The sequence below is a fragment of the Amaranthus tricolor genome, chromosome 1, assembly GCF_026212465.1.
Source record: "Amaranthus tricolor cultivar Red isolate AtriRed21 chromosome 1, ASM2621246v1, whole genome shotgun sequence".
Lineage (NCBI taxonomy): Eukaryota > Viridiplantae > Streptophyta > Magnoliopsida > Caryophyllales > Amaranthaceae > Amaranthus > Amaranthus tricolor.
Window position 1 is genome coordinate 42,128,980 of NC_080047.1, and position 22,758 is coordinate 42,151,737.

The 22,758-nt window shown below is 32.8% G+C and overlaps 2 protein-coding genes across 8 annotated transcripts; one reads left to right on the forward strand and one right to left on the reverse strand.

Moving 5' to 3' along the window:
• The first annotated feature begins 388 nt into the window (after nt 1–388).
• Nucleotides 389–14,838, forward strand: LOC130813485 (uncharacterized). 7 transcript variants are annotated; one of them, XR_009042215.1, is made up of 13 exons: nt 396–791; nt 1,995–2,225; nt 2,318–2,396; nt 2,478–2,572; nt 4,209–4,313; nt 4,403–4,482; nt 6,397–6,487; nt 10,951–11,058; nt 12,349–12,435; nt 13,327–13,395; nt 13,529–13,640; nt 13,840–13,921; nt 14,041–14,838. XR_009042215.1 is itself a non-coding variant. In XM_057679327.1 (12 exons), the coding sequence occupies exons 2-12, from the start codon at nt 1,995–1,997 to the stop codon at nt 13,860–13,862; spliced, it is 1,080 nt and encodes a 359-aa protein (XP_057535310.1). In that variant the 5' UTR covers nt 389–791; nt 1,984–1,994; the 3' UTR covers nt 13,863–14,838. The 7 variants fall into 7 exon arrangements, 4 of the variants coding, with proteins under 4 accessions (XP_057535310.1, XP_057535306.1, XP_057535317.1 ...); XM_057679327.1 differs by having other exon boundaries at nt 389–791; nt 1,984–2,225; nt 13,840–14,838; XM_057679323.1 differs by having other exon boundaries at nt 13,840–14,838.
• A 480-nt stretch (nt 14,839–15,318) lies between these two features.
• LOC130813521 (calcium-binding protein CBP-like) lies at nt 15,319–19,141 on the reverse strand. Its single transcript, XM_057679362.1, has 5 exons — nt 18,217–19,141; nt 17,344–17,390; nt 16,216–16,403; nt 15,750–15,768; nt 15,319–15,663 (listed from the first exon to the last, which is right to left on the reverse strand). The coding sequence occupies exons 1-5, from the start codon at nt 18,758–18,760 to the stop codon at nt 15,565–15,567; spliced, it is 897 nt and encodes a 298-aa protein (XP_057535345.1). The 5' UTR covers nt 18,761–19,141; the 3' UTR covers nt 15,319–15,564.
• Between the last annotated feature and the right edge of the window lie 3,617 nt (nt 19,142–22,758).

The following is a 22,758-nucleotide window of genomic DNA, read 5'->3' on the forward strand; positions in this document are numbered from 1 at the left end:
ACAAAGCTATACAATTAACTAATTTTTTTAATTGATCACTTTAAGAGTGTAAACTGTAAAATAGTCAAAGTTATAAGTAATCGCTTGGCTGTAAAAAGTGACCACTTAAAAAATGTAAGTGTTCACTCTAAACTCTGAGGTTATAGTTGTTTACTTTTACATATTGTAAGTGATCGCTTTAAAATTATAAGTTATCATTTATGATTATATATGTTATTTTTTTATTTATATGCTTTAAGTTGATAAAAAATGATCAATTTAAGGTATAATTAATGATTTTAAGATCATAAATGATCATTTTAAAATTATAAGTAATTATTTTAAGACTTTAAGTATCTGTTAGCCCATCAATATATTCTCACCGTGAATTAGTCTTATTTGAGAATTTGTGTAAAGTAATTATAGCCATTTTCATTAATTTTAAATCAATAATGTAAATAGCAGTAATAAACTAAACAATGAAAAATATTAGAAATTATATATTATAATCACACCTGGCTGTTACAGTCTAAACAGATGTCATAACTCATAAGAACATTAACTGAAATCTCACGGTGGAGAAGGATTTGGAGAAAAGCCGTACAATAATCAGATAATGACGTGGCCGGTTTCGGAGGTTCACAATTAACTTCATTCAACTACCTTTGTTTCTCTCTCCATCTCTTCTCCTTCTTCTTCCCCTTTCTCTCTCCTCCCGATCTCCGCTTTCTCTCTCCTGTCACTCACACTTTCTTATATCTCATCGTCGCCGGAACAGAGCCGGAAATAGTTCCGACTAACAGTTCTCCTCGGTATGTTCCTCTTCCCTCTTGTTTGTCTTTGCGTATTGCCTAATTTATTACTGTTGTTTTCGAACTTTTGTAGTAATCAATTGCTTCTTACGGTTTATCAATGTTTCAACTAAATTATATATATATTCTGCTTAGTTTGGGTGTTAATTCATGATTCCTAGTATTTATATAATTATATTATTGCATAGTTTATTGGACGTTGATGAAGTTCTTTTAAGTTGAGCGATTCGAATTTTTTTTAGAAATATGGAGTGATTATTGATATTTTCAATAAAATATTAGAATAATTATTCAGTCCTGCTAATAAGATTAAGTTAATGCAATAATGTGATGCTTTGAAAATGATAGTTTTTGTTCTTAATTGTTAGTATGAGTAGGTTTTGTTATGTATGATTAGGATTATGGTTTCTGCGTGTGTCAATATGCAATGTTCTTGGGATAGGTTATAGAGGAATGCAAAGGACTTTATAATTCAAATAGACTTTAATTTTGATTTAATGAACTCATAAACATAATTAGAGTTTGTAACTTTGAACTTCTCATGTCTTAGGACTTTCATTGACGGAATGTACATGTCTTTGAATCGTTTATGAGTTGATTTGTGAGTTTGAATCCCTTTTTTATGATTAGAGGTTTTAGAAATGCAATAGGATTAGATACATCTACGAATTTTGGGAAAAGAATGCTACAAAATTTTGATGTGTAGGATTAGTTAAGTTTGAAGGATGAAACTAATCCTTATTCCTTCCTTTTGTTTAATTTTGTGAGGACTAAATTAGAAGAGGATTTATTCTAAGAGTTGTAAACCCTAATTTGATTTAGGTTAACTCAAGGTAATCCCATGAAGACTAGTTTCATGAGTGTACCTTTTAAGTATGTGCATAGTATAAAATGCGGTACGATCGCGATCACGTAACGGGGAAGTAATTTGTAGGCTTGATCAAATGCCTCAAAATTTTGTTCAAACCTTAAAACAATTTTACCCTTCTGAGTTCGGGCTTGCCTTCACTATTAGTTTTATAGGTGTAGTCATTCTCCAATCATTGATAATTATATTCTCTCCTTTACTGAAAATTTTGTTGAATTTGGGTTATTTGTATGTGTGTAGAGTCCTTGGATAAACTCTTGCAATGTTCATGCTATTCCAATAAAACATAATTTGTTTTCTTCTAAATCATCAAAATGTTGCTAGCAATTTCTCAGATGGGAGATCAACCAGAACCAAAGATGAAAATTGAGGAGGAAGTGCAGAAGGTAGTAGAGCAAGCAAAGGAAGTGCAAGAAGTAGCATCATCATTGATTTCCAAGTCATTAAAGGAAGAGAAAGATCTTCAACAACGTGCTCTTTCACTCGATGCATCCATTACTAAACTTGGTCGCTCAATCAGTTCTCTCACACGTGATGGTCAAATCGATTCTAGGCTAGCAGAGAAGGTTTTCCATCAATCACTTTAGAGTTGATTTTATGTTTTAGCTTTTGATGTATACTAGTGTAATTGGAATTTGATTCCATATTTATGGTGCAGCTTGAGGAAGAATTGAATAGAGCAAAATGTATTTTTTCGGATGGAGACGCTTCATCATTTCTTCCTGGCAAAGTAGAGAGTGCGTGTCTTATTGTTCTCTCATTTTGTATCTTTGTAATTTACTTCTTGTAAATTACTTTGTTTATGCTTTTTTTCATAGGTAAGTTTTTAAAGATGTTTCTTGGTCCTATTAATGTGCGCGCTATGAGAAAGGATGTGCAGTTGAAAGTCAAGGAGGAGTACAATAAACGGAAAGTAAGCTTTTAGTGTTGATAATTTATTTATTCATTTGGCCTACGTGTCTTTAGTCAACGGAACGTGCTGAATTTAAAACAAAAGTTTGACTATGCAAGTAGATTTCTATATGATTCCTCTAGCAATAAAACTAAGTTTGTGAAAGAAAAACTTTTGAAGGTGCAAGGAGCAATCTAACTTGAGCTTTTTAAACTGGCCAATCTGAAGAAGGATAAGGGAGGAAGGGGAGGAAGAGGGGGGTTCCCATGCTGTATTGTATTCCCGTGTCGAAATTTTTGGTCTCAATATGATTTTTTTATTCTTGATGATATCCTCCTTTTGGCTTGGTCTATGTTGTATTTGCATAAACATTCTTGATTTTGATTTGGCCAATTTTATTCATCTCGTCAAATACTCGGTCTTAATTATACTTCCTTGAACATCATCACTTGGTAAATTTTATTCATTTTTTTAGCCATGATTTCATGAAAATCAAAATGGTTTTGATGTGGCTTTGATTTGTTTCTTTTCAAGAGACTCTGGTTGTATCGTTGGTAAGTGGTTTTATGTATAGCATTGTGCAAAAATACGGTTTTGGTCACAATCGCATAACGGTTGCAAAACGGATATCGCAATCAATACGGATATGATAATTCTAGCAATTCTTTCATATGAATAGATTTGGTTTGCTAGAATTATTTGCATGACATGTTTGAACTCATAATACTTGCGTTTAACACTTTTGGGTAACATTTTACCAATGAATTAAACCGAAGAGGGATTTTTCAAGAACTCAGTGACAGGTTTATGTTTTATTACCTTTTTATGCAATTCCAAGTCCCAATGGCTAGCTGGCTATACAATTATTTGGTTGTTAATCAATCTTCAATTTTTTGATGCTACTTCTACTATAGGTATCAAATTTAAAAATATGATTTGTGAATAAGCAGTGAGTTTGTAGTTATTTATCCATTTTTATAAGTGGGGGGAGGGGCTACTTTGACCCATCTTTGAGTATTGACCGTTACTAATGGAGAGACTTATTTAGAAGTACAATTTGGTGGAAAGGAGTTCTTCCATTTATATGGGGGATGGTAGAGAAATAAGGTGATAATGAAAGAATTCCTCAGTGATAAAATTGTAGTTTTCAAGCTTTGAACTAGATAGCCGACTGTTGAGGGACAAAAGGCAAGGGTTAGTAATGGTGAGTCAAAACACATTATCACCTTGAAGTAATGAACCATTCCAGAACTATTTTCTTACTGACCTTCTCTGAGGTTAAGTGCTAACATGCATATAACTTATCTTGTCCATACAACTGCAGGATGCTTTTTCTAGAACTTCTGAGCAGAAAGAATTAATTGTTCCTACTATAATGAGTATTGGCAAACAAGAAGCCACACATATGATATTTTAGCTTATTATACTATGATGTCATCTCCATTATATGTCATAAAGTACAATGTATTTTGCTTTGTACTTACATGGTGAAATATGATTTTTGCACCTGTGGTTACTTTCTTACCTATGGGTGGGTTATATCTATGGCCTCCGTATATTTTCCTTTCATATTCTTTTGGTCTCATTTAGCCACTCCTCTTTTTATCTAGGTTTTTTTTAGTGAACTTAAAATAATCATTACATTTTGTTTGAACAGGACAAAATTGCTTTTTTGTTTCTTCTTTTTCCCTCAATGCTACTGATTCTTAGATCTTGGATTTGGGATGGCTGCATGCCCGCTTTTCCAGTTCAATTGTATCAGGTACAGGCTTCTTATGGCAGCATATCCTCAATAATCAATATTGTTTCACTGTTACTTAAGTTATGTACGCCTTTTCTGTTCTTTGTCAGGCTTGGCTTTTATTCCTTTATACAGGTTTGGCTTTAAGAGAGAATATCTTGAGAGTGAACGGAAGTGATATTCGTCCATGGTAGTTTCTTTACCTTCTTTATATTTTGCATTCTTGTTGTTTTTGCTTCAAATTTTGTTATTTTGTGGCAGCCGATGTCAACTTCTTGTTTGTGTATGATTGCTGTATATGAACTGTGCATTGAGTCATCGACTGCAATGTGTTTTATCTTGGAATTTGTGTTTTAAGAGTTTTTGGTTGTTTCTCTTACGTGAATTCACTGTTTTCTATTCCTTTGAAGTTATCAACAACTATGTTGTGCGTAGTTAGATGCTGCCTGGTTCACGTTTTCTACATAGTTAGTGGTGCTCATTTAGTCAATACTAATAGTGGGGCATGAAAGAATTGGTCTGAACCTTGTGTAATGTGTTTTACCTATAAAGCTGCATTGAAGTTTAATCCCTTCCATATTATATTAATTTTTTTGGTTCTTTTTACGCTCTCTCAGTGTGTGCAGTTTACTCTCAAGGCTAATTAACTAGTTGCTGCTACTTGCTGCTATATGCAGAGAGAGGATTTTTGGGGAGGGGGGAGCTTTGTCATCTATGATACCTTGACCTAAGTGTTGTGTCTGACATGTGCCTGAGATTCTTGACTTGTTAATGCCTGAAATTTTGGGATATGAGGTCAGTGTCCAAATTTGGACACGAACACGTACATTGCAATATTTATATCTATTATTATAGTATGAATATGTATTTAATAAAATAACTAAATATAAAATATAAATTTATTTCTGTGAACTTAAAAGGAGCAAAGCCATAAAATACTTGATGCTACTACTTGTTTTACGTCAAAATATAAGGTAAAGATAAAGATATCTAGGTATTTGTGTGGAGGCTGGGTTCGACACGTGCCCCGTGTTTGACTACACAGGGCCAGATTCGACCTATGTTCTGTGTCTGTGTCGTGTCAACACGGGTATGGCAACTCACTTCAGGTCCCTTCCTTTAGAGCACTGTTCCTGTATTAAATAAAGTTCTCTGTTACTGTTCATATGTTGCTGACATGCATCACCCAACCATGGAGATTGGAGACATGTTCCTGTTTAATTATTTCTTTTCAACTTTTTATTAAATCCTAGAAATGGAGGAAAGCAGTTTATTTTTATTAATTGCTCCGATATTTATGTAAGATAGTAGGCTTACTATTTAGGAGTACTTCATTTTGGAGTAAAACAGACACATGATGCTCGAAAAACAAGGACTTGTTTCTTAACCGGAGCTCTTAATGGAGTCAATTGTAGTGCATTGAAGTGTTTTTTTTTTGTAACTTCAAGATTCCAAAATGGAAATAGTTAACGGTGAAACCTGGATATCAAAGCAACGTTATGTTAAATCACTGGGTAATGGCACAATTTCCTTAGACGTGGCAATGAGTGACACCACCTCAATGAAGTTTTGTATCATGTCCACAGCTGGATAAAGGCGGTCAACATTTTATATCCTCTCTAAAATAATGATCTGATCTGAGCACACCTTTGGAGTGGTTCCAGACCTCTCTTTTTTATGTAACCTGGTTAAGCTTAAATGCTTTTATAATTATAGCACTCCCAAAAACAATTTCCTGACAAATGCCAGTAAATCATAAAAATACTGTAATATGTAGATACATGTAACTTGAACAAAGCTAGCAAAAAGAATTGTAGATGAGCTTACTTTGTTGCTTTGTTGGAATGTTTGTTGAATGCTTTGGTCAGTTAGAACCTTCAAGAGTCTCCAAAGTCCAAATTTGAGATATTCTTTTTGTTGTTTTTCCATCAACTGGAAGCATTATTATGTTCTTTCTTATATGTTGTGTATTTTTTTTTCTATTTCCCTTTACGGGAAGGGGGTGGCCGGGTGGGGGTGGGGTTCTTTTGTGTCCTATCCACTCTGAAACTCCAATATTGGGCAACAATCTACAGAATGTAGTAACCATGCGTAAACTCTGCAGGTGGATATATCATCATTACTGTGCAATGGTAATGGCTCTTGTGAGCCTTACTTGGGAAATTGAAGGTCAACCTGAATGTGCACAGAAGCAGGTCAGTTTTTTAAAATGCTTCATGGCCATGGAATATGATCTGTTATAAAATCTCATCCCATTTGTTATAAAATGAGATTACCGTAAGCGCATTAAAATCTTATCTCATTTGTGTTGAATAACCCTTTTTTCATTATACATAGTATGTCATGGTCATGGAAGGGTGTGAACGTAATTGAATTGCTATTTTTGTTGAACTTATCCCAGATTGTCCCCCTTAGTGGTTATTGTCATTGATGATAACAAGTTAGGTAGCTGATCAGAATTATTTGTTCAACTGCATTTTTGGACGTGCATATTCCTGGATTCTTCAGAGTTAAAGGCCTTTTAGGATCTGTTTCACCAATTTGTTTTTGGTTGTAATAAAGTTCCGATCACTTCAGTACAGTTCTGAAAAGATATTTCCATCATTTGGACTCACATTCTCACTATTTAATAAAGTTTTAACTTGTTTAGGAGAAAATGGGGTCACCCTTTGCATACAGTTATACATAGGGCCTTAAAAAATAGACCCGACCTTCAATGCCGGCCAAAATCGACCTGTATTCGACCCGTTGGTTGACCCGAGGTGTGGCGACCTGTAATCGACCGAAACTTGACCTGATGTTGACCCGTAACCCGACATGTACTCGATTATTTTAGACCCATAATCGACCAATACCCGACTCGAGAACAACCTGTACCCGAGATTAACCTGACAATGTGGTTTATTCGAACTCGATTTTCACCGAACTTGTTACAACTCGAATCCACCTTTAACCGATAGGTACTCAACATAATCCCACCCGAAATGACCCATGATCCATGCCCAAGATTAACCCGACAATGTTGTTAACTAAACTCAATTTACACCCGTCCTGTTACAACTCAACCCATATGCACTTGACATAATCCCACCCGAAATGACTCGAAACTCGTAATTGACCTAATTCGCAATTGACAAAAATTATCAGACCCTGTGCAATTAGTAACTAATATTTTTAGGGAGGTAGTTTTTAGGGAGTGGAATAGTGGAAATGAAAATGACAACCGTAACGGTTGAAGGCGAAGAGGCCATGTGTCTTATTCAGTTTCATGATTTTTTATTTTTATTTTTATTTAATTTTTTTTTAAAAAAACTTCTGTAAGAATCCTTTATACCCATTTACAATTTCAAGGTCCTTTCACAAAAATAAAAGATACTTACAATTTCATTTCATGTTTTTTTTTAAAAAAAACTGTTGTAAGAATCCTTTCACAAAAATATGAGCTAGACTAAGGAAAGAATAAGGGATAGACTTAAGCCGTGTGATTCATATTTATTCCTCTTATTTTATTACACTTTTCATTTTAATTTGTCTCACTAATTTTATTTTATTTTATTTTTGACAATGGTCTCACACATATTATTATTATTATTATTATTATTATTATTATTATTATTATTATTATTATTATTATTATCATTATTATTATTATTATTATTATTATTATTGTTATTGTTATTGTTATTGTTATTGTTATTGTTATTGTTATTGTTATTGTTATTGTTATTGTTGTTGTTGTTGTTGTTATTATTATTATTATTATTATTATTATTATTATTATTTATTATTATTTATTTATTTATTTTATTTTATTTTTTATTTTTATAAAACCATATGCTATGTCATAGAAAGAGACTTTACAAGAAGTTGGTGGGGAGTCGTGCAACAAGCTGAGCTCCCACAGCCTTTTGAATACAAAAAGCTAGTTTCTAAAAAATATATGCTCTAGACTTGGTGCTGCCTGAGTTACTCAAAGAGAATTTACAAGAAATTATTATTATTATTATTATTATTATTTTAAACCATATTCCATTTCATTGAAGGAGATTTTACAAGAAATTGGTGGGGAGTCAAGCGACAAAGACTAATAAAATGAGCATAGTGAATTAAAATAGTGGGATATTTATAAATAAAAGAGAATATATAAAATCAAAATTGGGTGAGATCATATAAGGTAAAAGAATTCTTAATTTATACTCCATTATGTATAAGTTTATTTAGCTGAAACAAGTTTAGTTTAGGAAAAATAAATGTTTGATTCTACTAATAATAAGTTTGATTAATTGAATCAAGTTTAGTTTAGCTAAAATTAAGCAATAAATGTAGGTTTGCAATCAAATCTTATCGACTTTATCTTAGGTTGAACCAAATTTGTCTAGTACAACTTAATTATCCAACTACAACTCGTCATGCATCAATCACAAATGATTTCTACTTAATAAATTGTATGATAAAGATAAAGTTCAATCCACATAAAACTCAACTAAATTAAATTTTAATCGACCCGAATCCGAAGAATAACCGAATGCCCAACTAAAAAACGATATAATTGATCCGAAGTCAACCTGAACCCAAAATAACCCGACTTGATGTTAACTCAAAATGAAAAATGACCCAACCCGTAGTCTAAGTGAACTCGATTCGACCTGCAATATAACCGATCAAGATCCGAACTGTCTTAACCGAACCCGATACAAATCATAACCGAAATTGACCTAATTTGAAACCGAAACTGACCCAGTGTGGTATTAACCCGATAGAGACCTGTACTCGATTAGACCTGTAACTGAATCGACCCGATTCAAAGCTTCGAATTACCTGAAAAAACCCAAACCCGATAAAATCTGACCCAAAACCCGACCGAGTAACCGAATTTACAACACTAGTTATACACTATAAAAGGTAAAAGGAAAAAAAAAAGAAAAGTAAATGATACTTGAGATGAATTTCTTATGTGTTGAAATAAAGTTTGAAATCGTCATAAAAGTCCTTGATTTAAAATTTGATGACCATGTTATTCCAACCAATCTTTGATGTGGTTTTTCTTTTCCATGTTTTAATTATTTTATGTTTGATTTTCCATGTTTACGTTACTTTAGTGTCCATTGTAAAAATCTAGTATTTATTAATCTTTCCTGGTCCTGTAGGATATTCGATTGTTCAACATTCTCTGAGGAGTTAAATAGCTCTTTGGTTTTGGATTATAGAGTATAGAATAAGACTATAGTAACATGACTCAATAAATCATTTGTGCTTCTTATATGTGTGAACTTGCAGATAAGGGTCAACTGAAAACTATCTTATTATATGGGTAAGCTTGTGTACGCTCGACTCTCGAACCCCGCGTTGGAGGGAGTTACTTGTGCGTTTCCCTTTGCACATGAGTAGTGATGATCCAACTAAGCATTGTCTTTGTGCGTGAAAGGCCCTCTTTCTTAAATTCTTGTCCAGAGGCTTAGAAACTCAGATGCCTTAGATGTTGCTTCTGTCTTCTGCACGCACATAAGCCTAAAACCAAACTTGGATTGCATCCTTGTTTTCTATAGATGCATTGTACATTCTGAATGTAAGATCATTTGGACCATGACATTGAGACAATGTTACATATTGTTGGTATAATTTAAGTAACCAATACATGAAATGCTCAGGTCTCATTAGTCATCAATTCTAAAACATCAGATTATAATGGACTCTTTTACATGATTAGTTTTCGTTCTGATGAGAAGTCTTTATCTGAAAAGTGCAATGGATATAGGGTAGGACTACGTAGTATGCTTTGCAAGAATGTTTTTGGAGGCAATTTATGAGTCCAACAATAGCCTAGGGTTTGGTTATAAAGGGGGGGGGGGGGGGGGGGGGGGGGTTAATGGTTGAGTCTTACATCAGTGGTATGGGATACCAACGTGGGCTTTATTTACGTAAAGGGGGTAGCTTTTGGGGAATGCACTCCAGTAGTCGTTTCATTCTATAAACACAAACCTACAATATTCACTTTTTTAGAGTATATTTGATATTATTTGTTTACTCTTTTTTGAGTCGGGGCGTTTTAATTATCTAAAGGTTTAGTTACTTGATTATTTAGCAAGAAAGTATTATTTGTGTTTTGGGTCGAACAACTTATGTTTCCTTCTCACATGTAAAACTGTTAATCCATGGAAGTTGAAATACATAAGGGTGAGATTCCTCGCATGCTTATTTCTTTTCTTCCACATGTAAAACTGTTAATCCATGGAAGTTGAAATACATAAGAAGGGTGAGATCCTCGCATTCTTATTTCTTTTCTTCTTGTGCTGCCCCTCAAACAAAGCCCTACATTTACTTGCTTCTTTGCACAATGCTTATCAGTATTAGAGACATGCATGAATCTGTCTGAGTGCCCTATATGTGCTGCATGTTTATGTGAACTATGAATCTTTATCTAATTTGTTAGCATTATTTTGAACACTGGACTCTGAAGATTTCTATGTTAAATAATAAGCTGAAGCCAAGCTCTATTGCATCTTTGACGATCACTTAATATCAAGTGATGTCCTATCAACAGAAAGTTTAAATTATTGGTTTTGTAATGTGTGAGAGGGCTGATCGTTGATGGAAAAATGTGATTCATAAATAGGGTTGTACGTTATTTGTCTTATAACCCATGTTCAATATCATGCAGAGAGGGGTACAACTTTTTCTACAATGGGCCATCATGCAAGGAGTTGCAATGCTATTGCAAAATAGATATCAACGACAGAGGCTGTACACCCGCATTGCACTTGGAAAGGTGCGTGCTTTATGATTTGATAATATTCTCATATACCCCTTAGTCTAATCTAAAGCTCTCAACCTAACTTTTTGGGCCAGGAGTTAAAGTTTTGGGATTGCAAGTGGGATGGAACTTGGACATCCTTTAATAGTGTTGACATCATTATGAATTGTGTCTTCTCTTCACTTATACCTAGAAGAAGGTCAAGTGTGTAGCCAATCATCTTTAAATTGCATTTTATAGGATGCTTATCTGGTACTAATATAACAGTGTAATCTGAGCTTGATATATGAGAAACAAAATCTGAAGTGAACATATAAAAATCTGATGAGTTGGACCTTTTGTGTGAGATCTGAATTGACCGAACTAAAATCAAATAGTTACTAACCTCATCAAGTAATGCATCAAATTTAAATTACAAGTGAATCATGAAGTTTGATGTAAATAAAGTAAACATAGCATAAATGTTTTTCTTGAACATGTTATGTATTCCTTAAATAATATTTATTCCAACTTAAATTCAATTCTGATATGATTCGAAGGATCAAGTATTTATTTGGATCTGGGAAATAGAATCTGAATCAAATTCCAAATGAAAAAAATCTGAAGCTTACGAGGTAGATCATATATGAGATGTAGTAAATACAATCAAATGCGATTCACTACCATCAGTGTTTACTTTAGATGGTTGTTTTAAAGAGGCTCTAGCCATGCCATACTATCTAAGGTTGAACAAAAGACAAACAGAAGCCCTACCATCTCTCGTTCAATTGAGGATTAGATTTCATGTTTGATCATGGTTGTACAAATATATGATGAATGGCTACTACAGCAACCGAAGCAAGAAAATGTGTCGTGACTGCGATTTTGCGTGCATCATGGAGCTCAGTGTTATTGAATGTCTTCATAACCACATCACTAGCTCCGTCATTGCTCACATAATCACACCATGGAGCATAGTGTTGCCCTGCAGTGTATGGTAATTTTTACGGGGTTGTGAAAGTATCTAACAGATGTTATGCTGTGTTTTGGATGATGCAACATGAAATGAGAAATTGGGGAAACTCGACTTCATCTTTGTAATTCAACTGTAGTTTATTTTTATAAGTTAGCACTTTAACAATGCTTCAACAAATTGTGTTTTGTTTGTTTTTATCTTTCTTTTTCTGGTAAAATCTGCACAAATGAGTAGTTTATGACTTGACTATGATCTGGCCTAAAGGGTTGAACCCTCTCGTTTTCAATAAACAATACTTGCTTTATGATATGTCATACCAGTCTAACATTGTTTTCTTCTCATGTTATCAGGCCAAGAGAATGGATGTTGTGTGGGGAGAAACAGCTGCAGAGCGTGGCCAGCTTTGGCTACTGTGCCCTATACTTTTCATTTTGCAGGTAGTTGGGAAATATGCACTACTGCTTTAGGAGGGAAAGCTTTCTATTTTGCTAATTGCTGCAGGATTTTAGATTGTTGCATAGTATCTAGGTCCTAGGATAAGCATAAAAACTCGTAATCCCATCCATGTTATGGTTTTTAGAGTTCTGAACTTGGCGGTATGCTTAGATTTGTTTGCATAATAAATTAGGTGATGAGTTGGGGGAGGGCTTGTGGGAAGTGGAGGCTGGAACTCATGAAAAAATGCATTGGGACTAGGGAGGAAGGATTGTTTGAAATTACAACATGAACATGAAAGTCCTGTATTTCATAAAAGCTAGACTTTTATCACGCCAAAGTTGGTGGAAAAATGGTTTTCCAGCGTGAGGACTCTGTTTGTTAGCTTTCCGAGTGTGAAGGAAAACGTATTTGACCTGTATTTGCAATCAGACTAGGGGTTTGTGGAAGTTTGGGGAAGGCATGTGTTCTGTATTCCCGTAGGATGTCAATTTCCCTTAAGAAGTGCAAATTTTTGCTTGGGAATATGATGCACGGTTGCAGGCAGTGAATTAGGAAAACTTTGGAAGCTGGATCCTATGCCTATCCCATCAAGGATAACGAGTCTTTGGGTTTCCTCCCAGATGCAGAAAAGGAATCTAATTGTTGTCTTTCTTTATTCCCTATCCCGTGTCCTTTATAAATCATCAAGTTACAGAGGGGCTAGGGTTCAAATTCTATAAGAGGGCGACCTATTTTATTTCATTGTAAAATTGACATGAGTAGTGTCATCGAGGAAATCAGCAGTAAACTGCTGTATTGGATATTTTGCTTATAACTATGTTCGTTATCGAAAGATCAAAATCATTGAAGATTTTGTTTATTATTCATATCTACTGTGCAAATCTTTTCAGGGCTTTGAGGCATATGTTGGATTGTTGTTGCTTCAAACAGCATTAGCTGGAGTATCATCAGAATGGCAGGTGAGCTACCTTGTCATTTACGTGTTATTCAGCGTTTTCCGTTTTCCGTTTTCCAGATAGTATACTGGAAGAAGAATTGTGAAGTTTATGCATGGTAAATAACTACAGGCCATTAAGTTCATATCTTGAGCAGGTTGTTTTTTGTGGATTTCTCCTAGTTCTGATGGCTGTTGGAAATTTCGCAAACACAGTGCAAACATTACTGGTTAAATCGCGGTTTAAGGCGAAAATGAAGAGGACTAGAAGTAAGCAGCAATTAGATTAGGAATACTCTTGATACTACATTTCTTCTTTTTTTTCTTTATATATATTTATGTTCCTGCTTGTTATTTTTTGAAGTGTAGTGTGCTGAAGGTTGTCATTTAGTTATCAATTTTTTTCAAATTTCTTTTAATTCCAAAAGGAGGGTGAAAAATCATGTGTATAATTGTTAAATTACCACAGGTTTTGACAGTCGGTACTTTTGAGATAGATGGATAATAAGGATTTCCGAACTCTGTTTATAAGGGAGCCATTTGATATCGAGGTAATGACATTTGTACATATAATAAAGATGGAAGCCTCCCAGCCTTCAATTTTATGTATTCAAATTTACTTCTGCCTTGTTCAACTAATCAAAATTTTGCATCAAAATCGATCCAAAAGTTGGACAACACATAATTACGCAAGCGAAGCCAAAACAAGAGAATGAAGTATTCATAATTCACCATTTTATGGACGTTGTTGAATAAACTAAGTCCTACAAGAAGATAGAATACCAATCTCCCTGTAAATTGGTGAACTACTGGTAGCGGAAACGTTAAGTTGGTGACTACTTGGTTCAACAAGGTATCGATGTAACTTTTCAAACAAATAAGCGCAGAGGAGGGTAAGTGAACCTCCAAGAAGAAGGTGGTGAGCATAATACGACTTGGGTCTGCTTTTAAAAGCAAACATAACTATTTAAACGAGACTGATTCAAGGGAGCTTTTGGAAGAGATTCAAGTAGTGTATGGATCAAAATCTGACAAGCAAGCTTCGCTTGAGGTAGGTGTAGTACCAACTCTTCGATTAACATGTTATTTGTTGTATGCTGATGAGTGAGTTATTAAATTAAGAGCAAACTTTGCGAGTACTATTTTCATCTCTTTTCAAGAACTATACGACAATAGTGTAAACCTTGCTAATTGAAAGAAAGAAGATCCATCTTGATCAAGCCTTGATAAAAGGAGAATGATGAATATTTAGGGTAAGAACGAAAGGGGAATAGAATAAATCGGAGTATGGGATAATGAAAGAGAGTTTTCATAGAGGTGGAACTCAAGAGAGGAAGAATGGTGGCAAACTGGCAAGTATAGGAGGTTAAAGTCTGTAGGGAGACTCAATTGTAGACTAAAGAGTGCTACTATTACAAAAAGAACAACACATTTAATGGATTATTATTGTATGAAGCAGTTTTTTTTTGAGACGCGTCTCGTAGATTAGCTAATTAGCTCAATTAACACAAATTAAAAAGTAAATTTAAATATTAGCTTCTTGTTTTGAGACTGTTTTACTGAGAGACGGTCTCTCAGAAGTCACAAGAGTAGGTGGCGTGAGTTTTAGGCTATGAAGATGTTGATTTTGAATGCCAAGAACCAATTTGTTGAGAATAAAGGTCAACTATCAACATAGTTGATGATTGAATACTTTGATTGATTCTTCCTTAATATGGTTTTAAAAGCCTAATTTACAGGTTCGAATCTCATTCAACCGTACCTTTTAAGTGGAATCGCTAGTGTCAACCATGAAGAATAGGTGTACTGCATTTACACTTCTGACTCAAAAGACTCTCGGGAATCAAGTGCAAGGAGAAACGCTTCTCACCCAAGAAAGCACAAAACAAAAAGACAAAGTTTTAAGTGCAAAATCGTTTGCATCAAATTTGTGAATCTTCACTCTATATATAACTTATAGCACATCATTAATTAATTAATAAGAAGAAGAGTGATTGAGTACATGTAATATAATTATTACATAATACTTAACAATCATGCTTGCTTGCAGAACAAAAGAAACACATCAGACAATAGACATGCATATTAACTCAAAACACAACATATATAGATGATAGAAATTAAAACGTTAATTGCCTTATTTATTATTTAATTAATTAGTAGATGCTAATTAATTATTACTTAAATTAATCATCTAAGCGATGATGAAGGGGAGAACATTCAGCAGGAATTCCTCATAGCAGAAAGTTGCTTTGCCACACTCAGCTTTTGCATTGAAGGTCTCAGTTAAACCCTGCAAAAATTATGGGTTTTTTATTTTTAGGATTATACCTATTTAATTTCGAAAATATGAAATATGAAGTTTATGAAGAAAATTACCTTAACAGTGAGGCAACATCTGTAATGATAAAACATAGGAAACAAGAAAAAAATTATGATCAGTTACCAAGCTAAGTAAAAATGAAAAATAATATTTAGACTTTGTTTTGTTCATTAAAAAAAATAAATAATTAGTTGAAATCATTTTAACTAATAAAAATCAGTTTTAATCAGCAAAAATCAGAAAATAAAAAACAATTACAATAAGTAAACATGAGAAATACTTATTACTTAGCTTAATAAACTAAAAATACTATCTTCATTATTCATAAATAATTCTTCATAAATAATATTGATAAGATTAGATTTAGCAATCAAAACGGACTAGATTCCTACTTTATAAAGTATATATATATTTTTAAAAATTAGGATATAATTTTGATTCAGGCTAGGGTAGAAATTTCTACGGGATTATTTTTTAAAAGTATATATATTTTTTAAAAAATAAATTTGATGAAAAACTTACTCAATAAAGCTATCATATTGGAGAGAGCATCTATAGCTGTTATGGTGATGTCCAGATTTGCTGAACTTAGCAGCAAGCAGATTAATAATAACTGGTGAAACTCTATATCCCAAGCTGCTCAGTGCTTGCCCCAACTCTGATGAATCTATGCTTCCATTCCTGTCCCTATCAAATCTTTGGAACATTGCCTGTTTTTTCATATTACCACTTTATTATAATTAACAATTTATCCATATAAATTATTAATTTGGGTATACAACTATTTTTACCGCCCTTTTGAATTACATCATATGATTCAAAAATACTTACGTATTTTTGTTAGATCATATGGTGCAAACTCAAAGAATATAACTATTCTTTACGTTTTTTTGAATTTACACCTTATGACTTAGAAAATTCTTACGTATTTTCGTTAGATCATATAGTGCAAACTCAAAGAATATAACTATTCTTTACGTTTTTTCGAATTTACACCTTATGACTTAGAAAATTCTTACGTATTTTCGTCAGATCATATGGTGCAAACTCAAAGAATATAACTATTCTTTACGTTTTTTTGAATTTACACCTTATGACTTAGAAAATTCTTACGTATTTTCGTTAGATCATATGGTGCAAACTCAAAGAATATAACTATTTTTTACGTTTTTTTGAATTTACACCTTATGACTTAGAAAATTCTTACGTATTTTCATTAGATCATATGGTGCAAACTCAAAGAATATAACTATTCTTCACGTTTTTTTGAATTTACACCTTATGACTTAGAAAATTCTTACGTATTTTCGTTAGATCATATGGTGCAAACTCAAAGAATATAACTATTCTTTACGTTTTTTTGAATTTACACCTTATGACTTAAAAAATTCTTACGTATTTTCGTTAGATCATATGGTGCAAACTCAAAGAATATAACTATTCTTTACGTTTTTTCGAATTTACACCTTATGACTTAGAAAATTCTTACGTATTTTCGTCAGATCATATGGTGCAAACTCAAAGAATATAACTATTCTTTACGTTTTTTCGAATTTACACCTTATGACTTAGAAAATTCTTACGTGTTGTCGTTAGATCATATGGTGCAAACTCAAAGGAGTATAATGACAAGGTTCTTAATCTACTTACCCTCCAGCTCTGGAGACACTTGAGCAGTGGGAGGAATTCCTTAGGACCTGTTTACAGTTCTTGATGTTAGAATTATAATTTTAACCTATTGGTTTTTGTAATTTTAACTCACTTCTTTTCTAATAAATAATAAACAATTAATTTTTAACAAAAACAGTGAGCTTAAGCAGCTGGTTAAAACAGCCAACAACTATTAACCAAAGACACTCTACAACTAATAATAAAGTAAAAGTAATGGTAATAAGCTAATATATTACTGGACTTTGTCAAGAAACCAACTCAACCAAAAGTTTAAGTTGATGATTGACGCCCTACGATATGTTATATACTCTAACACACCCCCTCACACGAGAGCCTTTGGGCTTGGGCTAGAAGTGTGGATGCAACATTCCACTTTAAATGAAGAATGGTTGAGATTCGAACCCGTAACCTGTTGTCATGCTGGCTTCTGATACCATGTTAAGGACCAACTCAACCAAAAGCTTAAATTGACGTTTAAGGTCCAAGGATAGATTATAAACTCTAAAACACCCCGTCACACGAGAGCTCTTTAGGCTAGAAGTTAAGAATGCAGCATAGACCCTCTTCATACACGGTGTTAAATATTCCATTTTAAATTAAGAGTGGTTGAGATTCGAACCTTTGACCTCTTGTCACGCTGGCTTTGGTACCATGTTAAGGAACCAACTCAAGCAAAAGTTTAAGCTGATGGTTAAGGCCCCGAGATATGTTATATACTGTTAGACTCATGTACTGATGTTGGATAATACTAGTACATATCCAAGTATCAGATAGATTTAAATATAGCTTCTAAGTACCATACCAATGTCCAAGTAACAGAAGTGATAAGAATTAGTATAAAAAAGAACTTACCAATGACCCTCTTGTTAGAGTGAGTGAAATCAAACATGAGAAGATGAACAGTCCTCATACTAAAGCTATGATTACAGTTAGACAAGACAGATTGCAACTCCATATCATCAATAATACCATTACCATCCCTATCGATACGATTGTAACACTCAATAACCTTAGGATCAGTCCCTGGTGGGAATGAAGAAGGCATTATATCACAAAATGCATCCTGACCAAACACAGTGGTGGATGATGATGATGAATACTGATGAGAATTCATGGATGATGTCTTATGCAGCTGCATCATTGAACCACCACCAGACACTAGTCCTCCACCCTGATGATGCATCACGGACCCACCACCAGAATGATGTTGTTGATGCATCATGGACCCACCAGAGACTAGTCCACCCTGATGCATCATGGATCCACCATGATGATGTTGTTGGTGATGCATGCCACTGCCACCAGATGAATGCAGGTAGGATTGTGATGATTGTGATTTTCTGTACATTTGTTTTTGTGAACCATTGTCACAATAGTCTTGACGGTAGGCTTGCATTTTTTTTGATTTTTCTTTTTTTTGAGCTCTTTGATGAGATTTTTGTATTTGGTGTTGTACGTTAAGGGGTATACATATGCAAGCTTTTATAGTTGTATGTAGGGGTGTCCATTGGGCGGAGATGTGTTCAAAACAAACTTAATGATCCGATAGTTATCCGATCTTGTCACCAATTTAATGAACTTGTAATGTCTTCAGTTTTGTCTCCAAATTGAATTGTTTTTGTAGTGCATACTTACAAGTATGTAAGAACGAATATGGACACAAGACCCGATTTTAAATCGATCCGAAATCAAACTGATGACCTAAATGAACACATCAAATTGGGTGTTTAGACAGGTTTCGGGTATAGTACCTCGGTTAATTTTGATTCTCGAGTATATAAGGGTTGTTTTGAATTGGATTGGATCGAGTCATATCCGATTTTAGTTAATTGAATCAATTTTGTATATCTCTAGTTATATGTATAGGCGAATACAAAAATTCAAATTAAGGAGTCGATATATTAGAAGTCAAAAATGTAAATTAAAGAGGGTATGTTGTGGATTTATTAGTAAAAACAGTAATTAATGTTCATAATTTTTATTTGTTCAAAAAAAGTAAAATAAATAAGATCTCAAAAATTATTATTTATTTTTATTTTTCCTCTTGTATACTTTCTTTGGTTTTCAATAGTTGATACATTTCTGTTTTTCACGCTATTTAAGGTATAATTTTAATTCATAATATCTTTATAAATTAAATATGATCAAATTTTAAAAAGTTAACATGATGAAAATATATATTTAGACAATTAAAACAATATTCCATTTAATTATATTATATATTATACATAAAAAAAAGTATATGCAAAACATGATTATATGTTGATGAATAGTAGCATGGCAATATGTTATGGGAATAATTATTTTCATTTTTTTTTTGTAAAATCTTTTAGTTGATTCCTTCTTTCAATTATGGAGGGAATTAAAAGTGGTGGAATTTTAGCCACTTGATGCTCAAATTGACAATCTGTAATCTTTGGCATCATTTTGCTCATCTAGCACAAGATGTGATCATATCAAATTTTATATTGTGATGGATTTGTGGAATCAAAATTAGTGACAAATAAAAAATTTGAATTCTTTAATAATAATAATAATAATAATAATAATAATAATAATAATTATTATTATTATTATTATTATTATTATTATTAATTAAGTTCAGAATTCTTTTGAATAAAATAAAAAATGGATTTTATTAGTATTAAACTTATTTTTTTTAATTACTAATACATATGGTAATACCACCTTTCTAATTTTTATGCATTTAATAATCTTTCTATTTTTGATTCTTGTCTTTTTTTTTTCTGCTCTTTTCTTATCATTATTTTTGGTGTTGTTCCGACCGTAAAGAGAACAATCAACACTCTCAACTAAGATGAAAAGAATGCCTTTTAAGGTTCACAGTGTATATGAACTACTGGGGAGGCCTAAGTTGCTTTTCCGACTGTTTCACCGTGTTTTCTTGTACATGGTAGCAAACAAGGGCCGGAGAGGGGTCCTCCTCCGACGATTAAGTCAGTAAGGGTTTTGAGATGATTGCTAATATCAGGAATTAGAGCTATTTTTGTACGAGAGAATAATGCTTGGGTTTCTGGGTAAAAGTTACGTTTTTTTTTGTGATGCATGGCATTGTATATTTATAGTGGTGGGCCTTAGGATAGATTCCCAAAACCTTAATGGCAGTTTATGCTTTTACCTTAAATGGACTCTTTTTCGTGATCAGTGGAGAGAGAAATAGAATATTTTGTAAGCCTACATGGCGTTTGGTGATTTGCTGATTCTTACACCATGGTCCTTATTCTCTATCTTTTAGTACACCTACATGGGTAGGGTACGAGGTAGGTGTGGTGCCTTGCCTTATACAAGTATTGACAGTTTTTCTGAGCATAACTGCAGTTGCTTTCTGCCACGTTATCGTTTTCGTTGTTATAATTCTGCAGGATCAATCATCCTGTAGGTATTTATGTTCTTCATTCTCTGCCAGGGTCGTTTTAATATGACCCAACTGTATCTGTGAGTACTGTAGTCCTGAATCTTAGCTGAGGAGTAAGTTTAGTCCTCCAGGAAGTTAAGTCGTCCTTCCCAGGGAGCCTGGACCTCAGAATCTTGAGACTAAGGATCATGTTCCAGCACATACAGGTGCCAATCATCCTACTATTTTTCATATTCTTAATTTATCAAGTTTTGATTTAGAATACGTGTTCCTTCATTCTGATCATCTTACAAGTAACTTACATGAGTATGATATTATATTAATTATCTATAAATTTATTTTAATTTTTTTTATCTTTGATTTATTTCATTAGTTCTCATTGTTTTATATTATTTTATGCTTAATACCATAATTAATCTTGTATAATCTTAGTAATTTGTTGCAAAAAGAAAAAAAATGAGATAATAAAATCTATGCACCTAATATATAAGTTAGAAAAACCATATTTCAAAGTAAAAGTCTTGTAAGTCAACACAATACAAACTCTTTTACAAATACTTCTATTTAAGTTTAGTTTCCAAAACACCCAACTACATTTATTGTGCAAATTAGAAAGGGAAAAAAGGTAAAGGCGAACTTTAGAAAAGAAACTGATAGATGAGATAAAATATAAAATAAAAATGTTAATAAATATTAAAGAAAAATTGAAATAATGGTCATGACAAAAAAATAAAAACGACGTAAAATTCATGTGCCAGACTTGAAAAAATATTGCAAAGAAATATTCTTTAATTTTAAATAATTTAGTATTTACTAGCTTATGTGTACAAGGACGTTTCAAAAATATTAGGATTCTCTCTATCACCTTTTCTTTACACTTTTTGCTCGTAAAAGAGGTGTGTATTTGCGTAATTGCATAGATTTTGGAGTGGATTGCCAATGCCATTGGTCAACAGGAATGTATACCCAAAGCCCAAAAGGACGGATGGCTTCCAATAATTCATTCATTTTGGAGTTTTTAATTCATCCCCATAACAAAGGATTATTCTCTCTGTCTTCATCAGGATAAAAAGTTGTAAGCATCTGCAAATGCTAACGCCATACTATTAAAATTGGTAATTTAAAAAAAAAAAGTTAAATATTTACTATTAAATAAATAGAGAGTAAACTGTATGGATGAAATCAAAAGAAAGCTAAAATATATGTATGAAATTAAAAGAAATTAAAGAATTGTTATAATGCAAAATGAACAAGAATCAAAATAGAATTAACGCTAAATGAATGGAATATAGTACTTCCTACCCCTAATTTTGCTACGTCTGTCTAATATAGTTTGTTACTTTATATTTTAAATATGACTTCACCTATAAATACAATTTATCTCTCCTTCATTAAACATGACTTTATCTATTAACGTATTTCCGAAAATACTCGCTTTTTACCTTTTCTTAATTTATTTGCGAACTTTTTAAATAGCAAATTTAAAAAACAGAACAATGATCAACAACGCAACTCCCTTAAAAATAAGTAGAGATAATGTTATAATGGAAAAAGAGATTCTATATGTTAAATATTAATATTACGCAAATTAAATATTTCCACTATTTTTGAAGATTCATAAAAGGTGTCACGCAATTGTTTGAGGCTATAAATGCTCAATGTTTTATTGAATGTCAATATATATCTTTCGTTTATCCAATGTGGCTACCACCACTCATATTTTTTTAATTCTAAAGTCATGATAATCTTCTACAAGCAACAAGAAAAGAGAATATTGTTAAACTCATATCATAATAATAAAAGGAAAAGTTACCATTAACCTAACTTGTACTCTTATATTAAAGTGTAATTTACAAATTGGCTCATTAATATGTATTCATTAATATTGCCCAAAACATCAAATTTAGCACTTTAACTATTAGCTTAAGCTTTTGATTGAATTGATTCATTAACATTGTATCAGAAGCCAACACAATAAGAGGATCGAAGTTTAAACCTCAACCCCTCATTTTAAATGA

What these genes read in the sequence shown, in the direction of transcription:
- LOC130813485 (XM_057679327.1), top strand. Translation starts at nt 1,995, where the DNA reads ATGGGAGATCAACCAGAACCAAAGATGAAAATTGAGGAGGAAGTGCAG. An exon ending in CCCGCATTGCACTTGGAAAG is followed by an intron (nt 11,059 to 12,348) that starts GTGCGTGCTTTA and finishes TCATGTTATCAG; the next exon opens with GCCAAGAGAATGGATGTTGT. An exon ending in GAGTATCATCAGAATGGCAG is followed by an intron (nt 13,396 to 13,528) that starts GTGAGCTACCTT and finishes TATCTTGAGCAG; the next exon opens with GTTGTTTTTTGTGGATTTCT.
- LOC130813521 (XM_057679362.1), bottom strand. Translation starts at nt 18,760, where the DNA reads ATGCAAGCCTACCGTCAAGACTATTGTGACAATGGTTCACAAAAACAA. An exon ending in CTCTAACAAGAGGGTCATTG is followed by an intron (nt 17,391 to 18,216) that starts GTAAGTTCTTTT and finishes AACTGTAAACAG; the next exon opens with GTCCTAAGGAATTCCTCCCA. An exon ending in AGTGTCTCCAGAGCTGGAGG is followed by an intron (nt 16,404 to 17,343) that starts GTAAGTAGATTA and finishes ATGAAAAAACAG; the next exon opens with GCAATGTTCCAAAGATTTGA.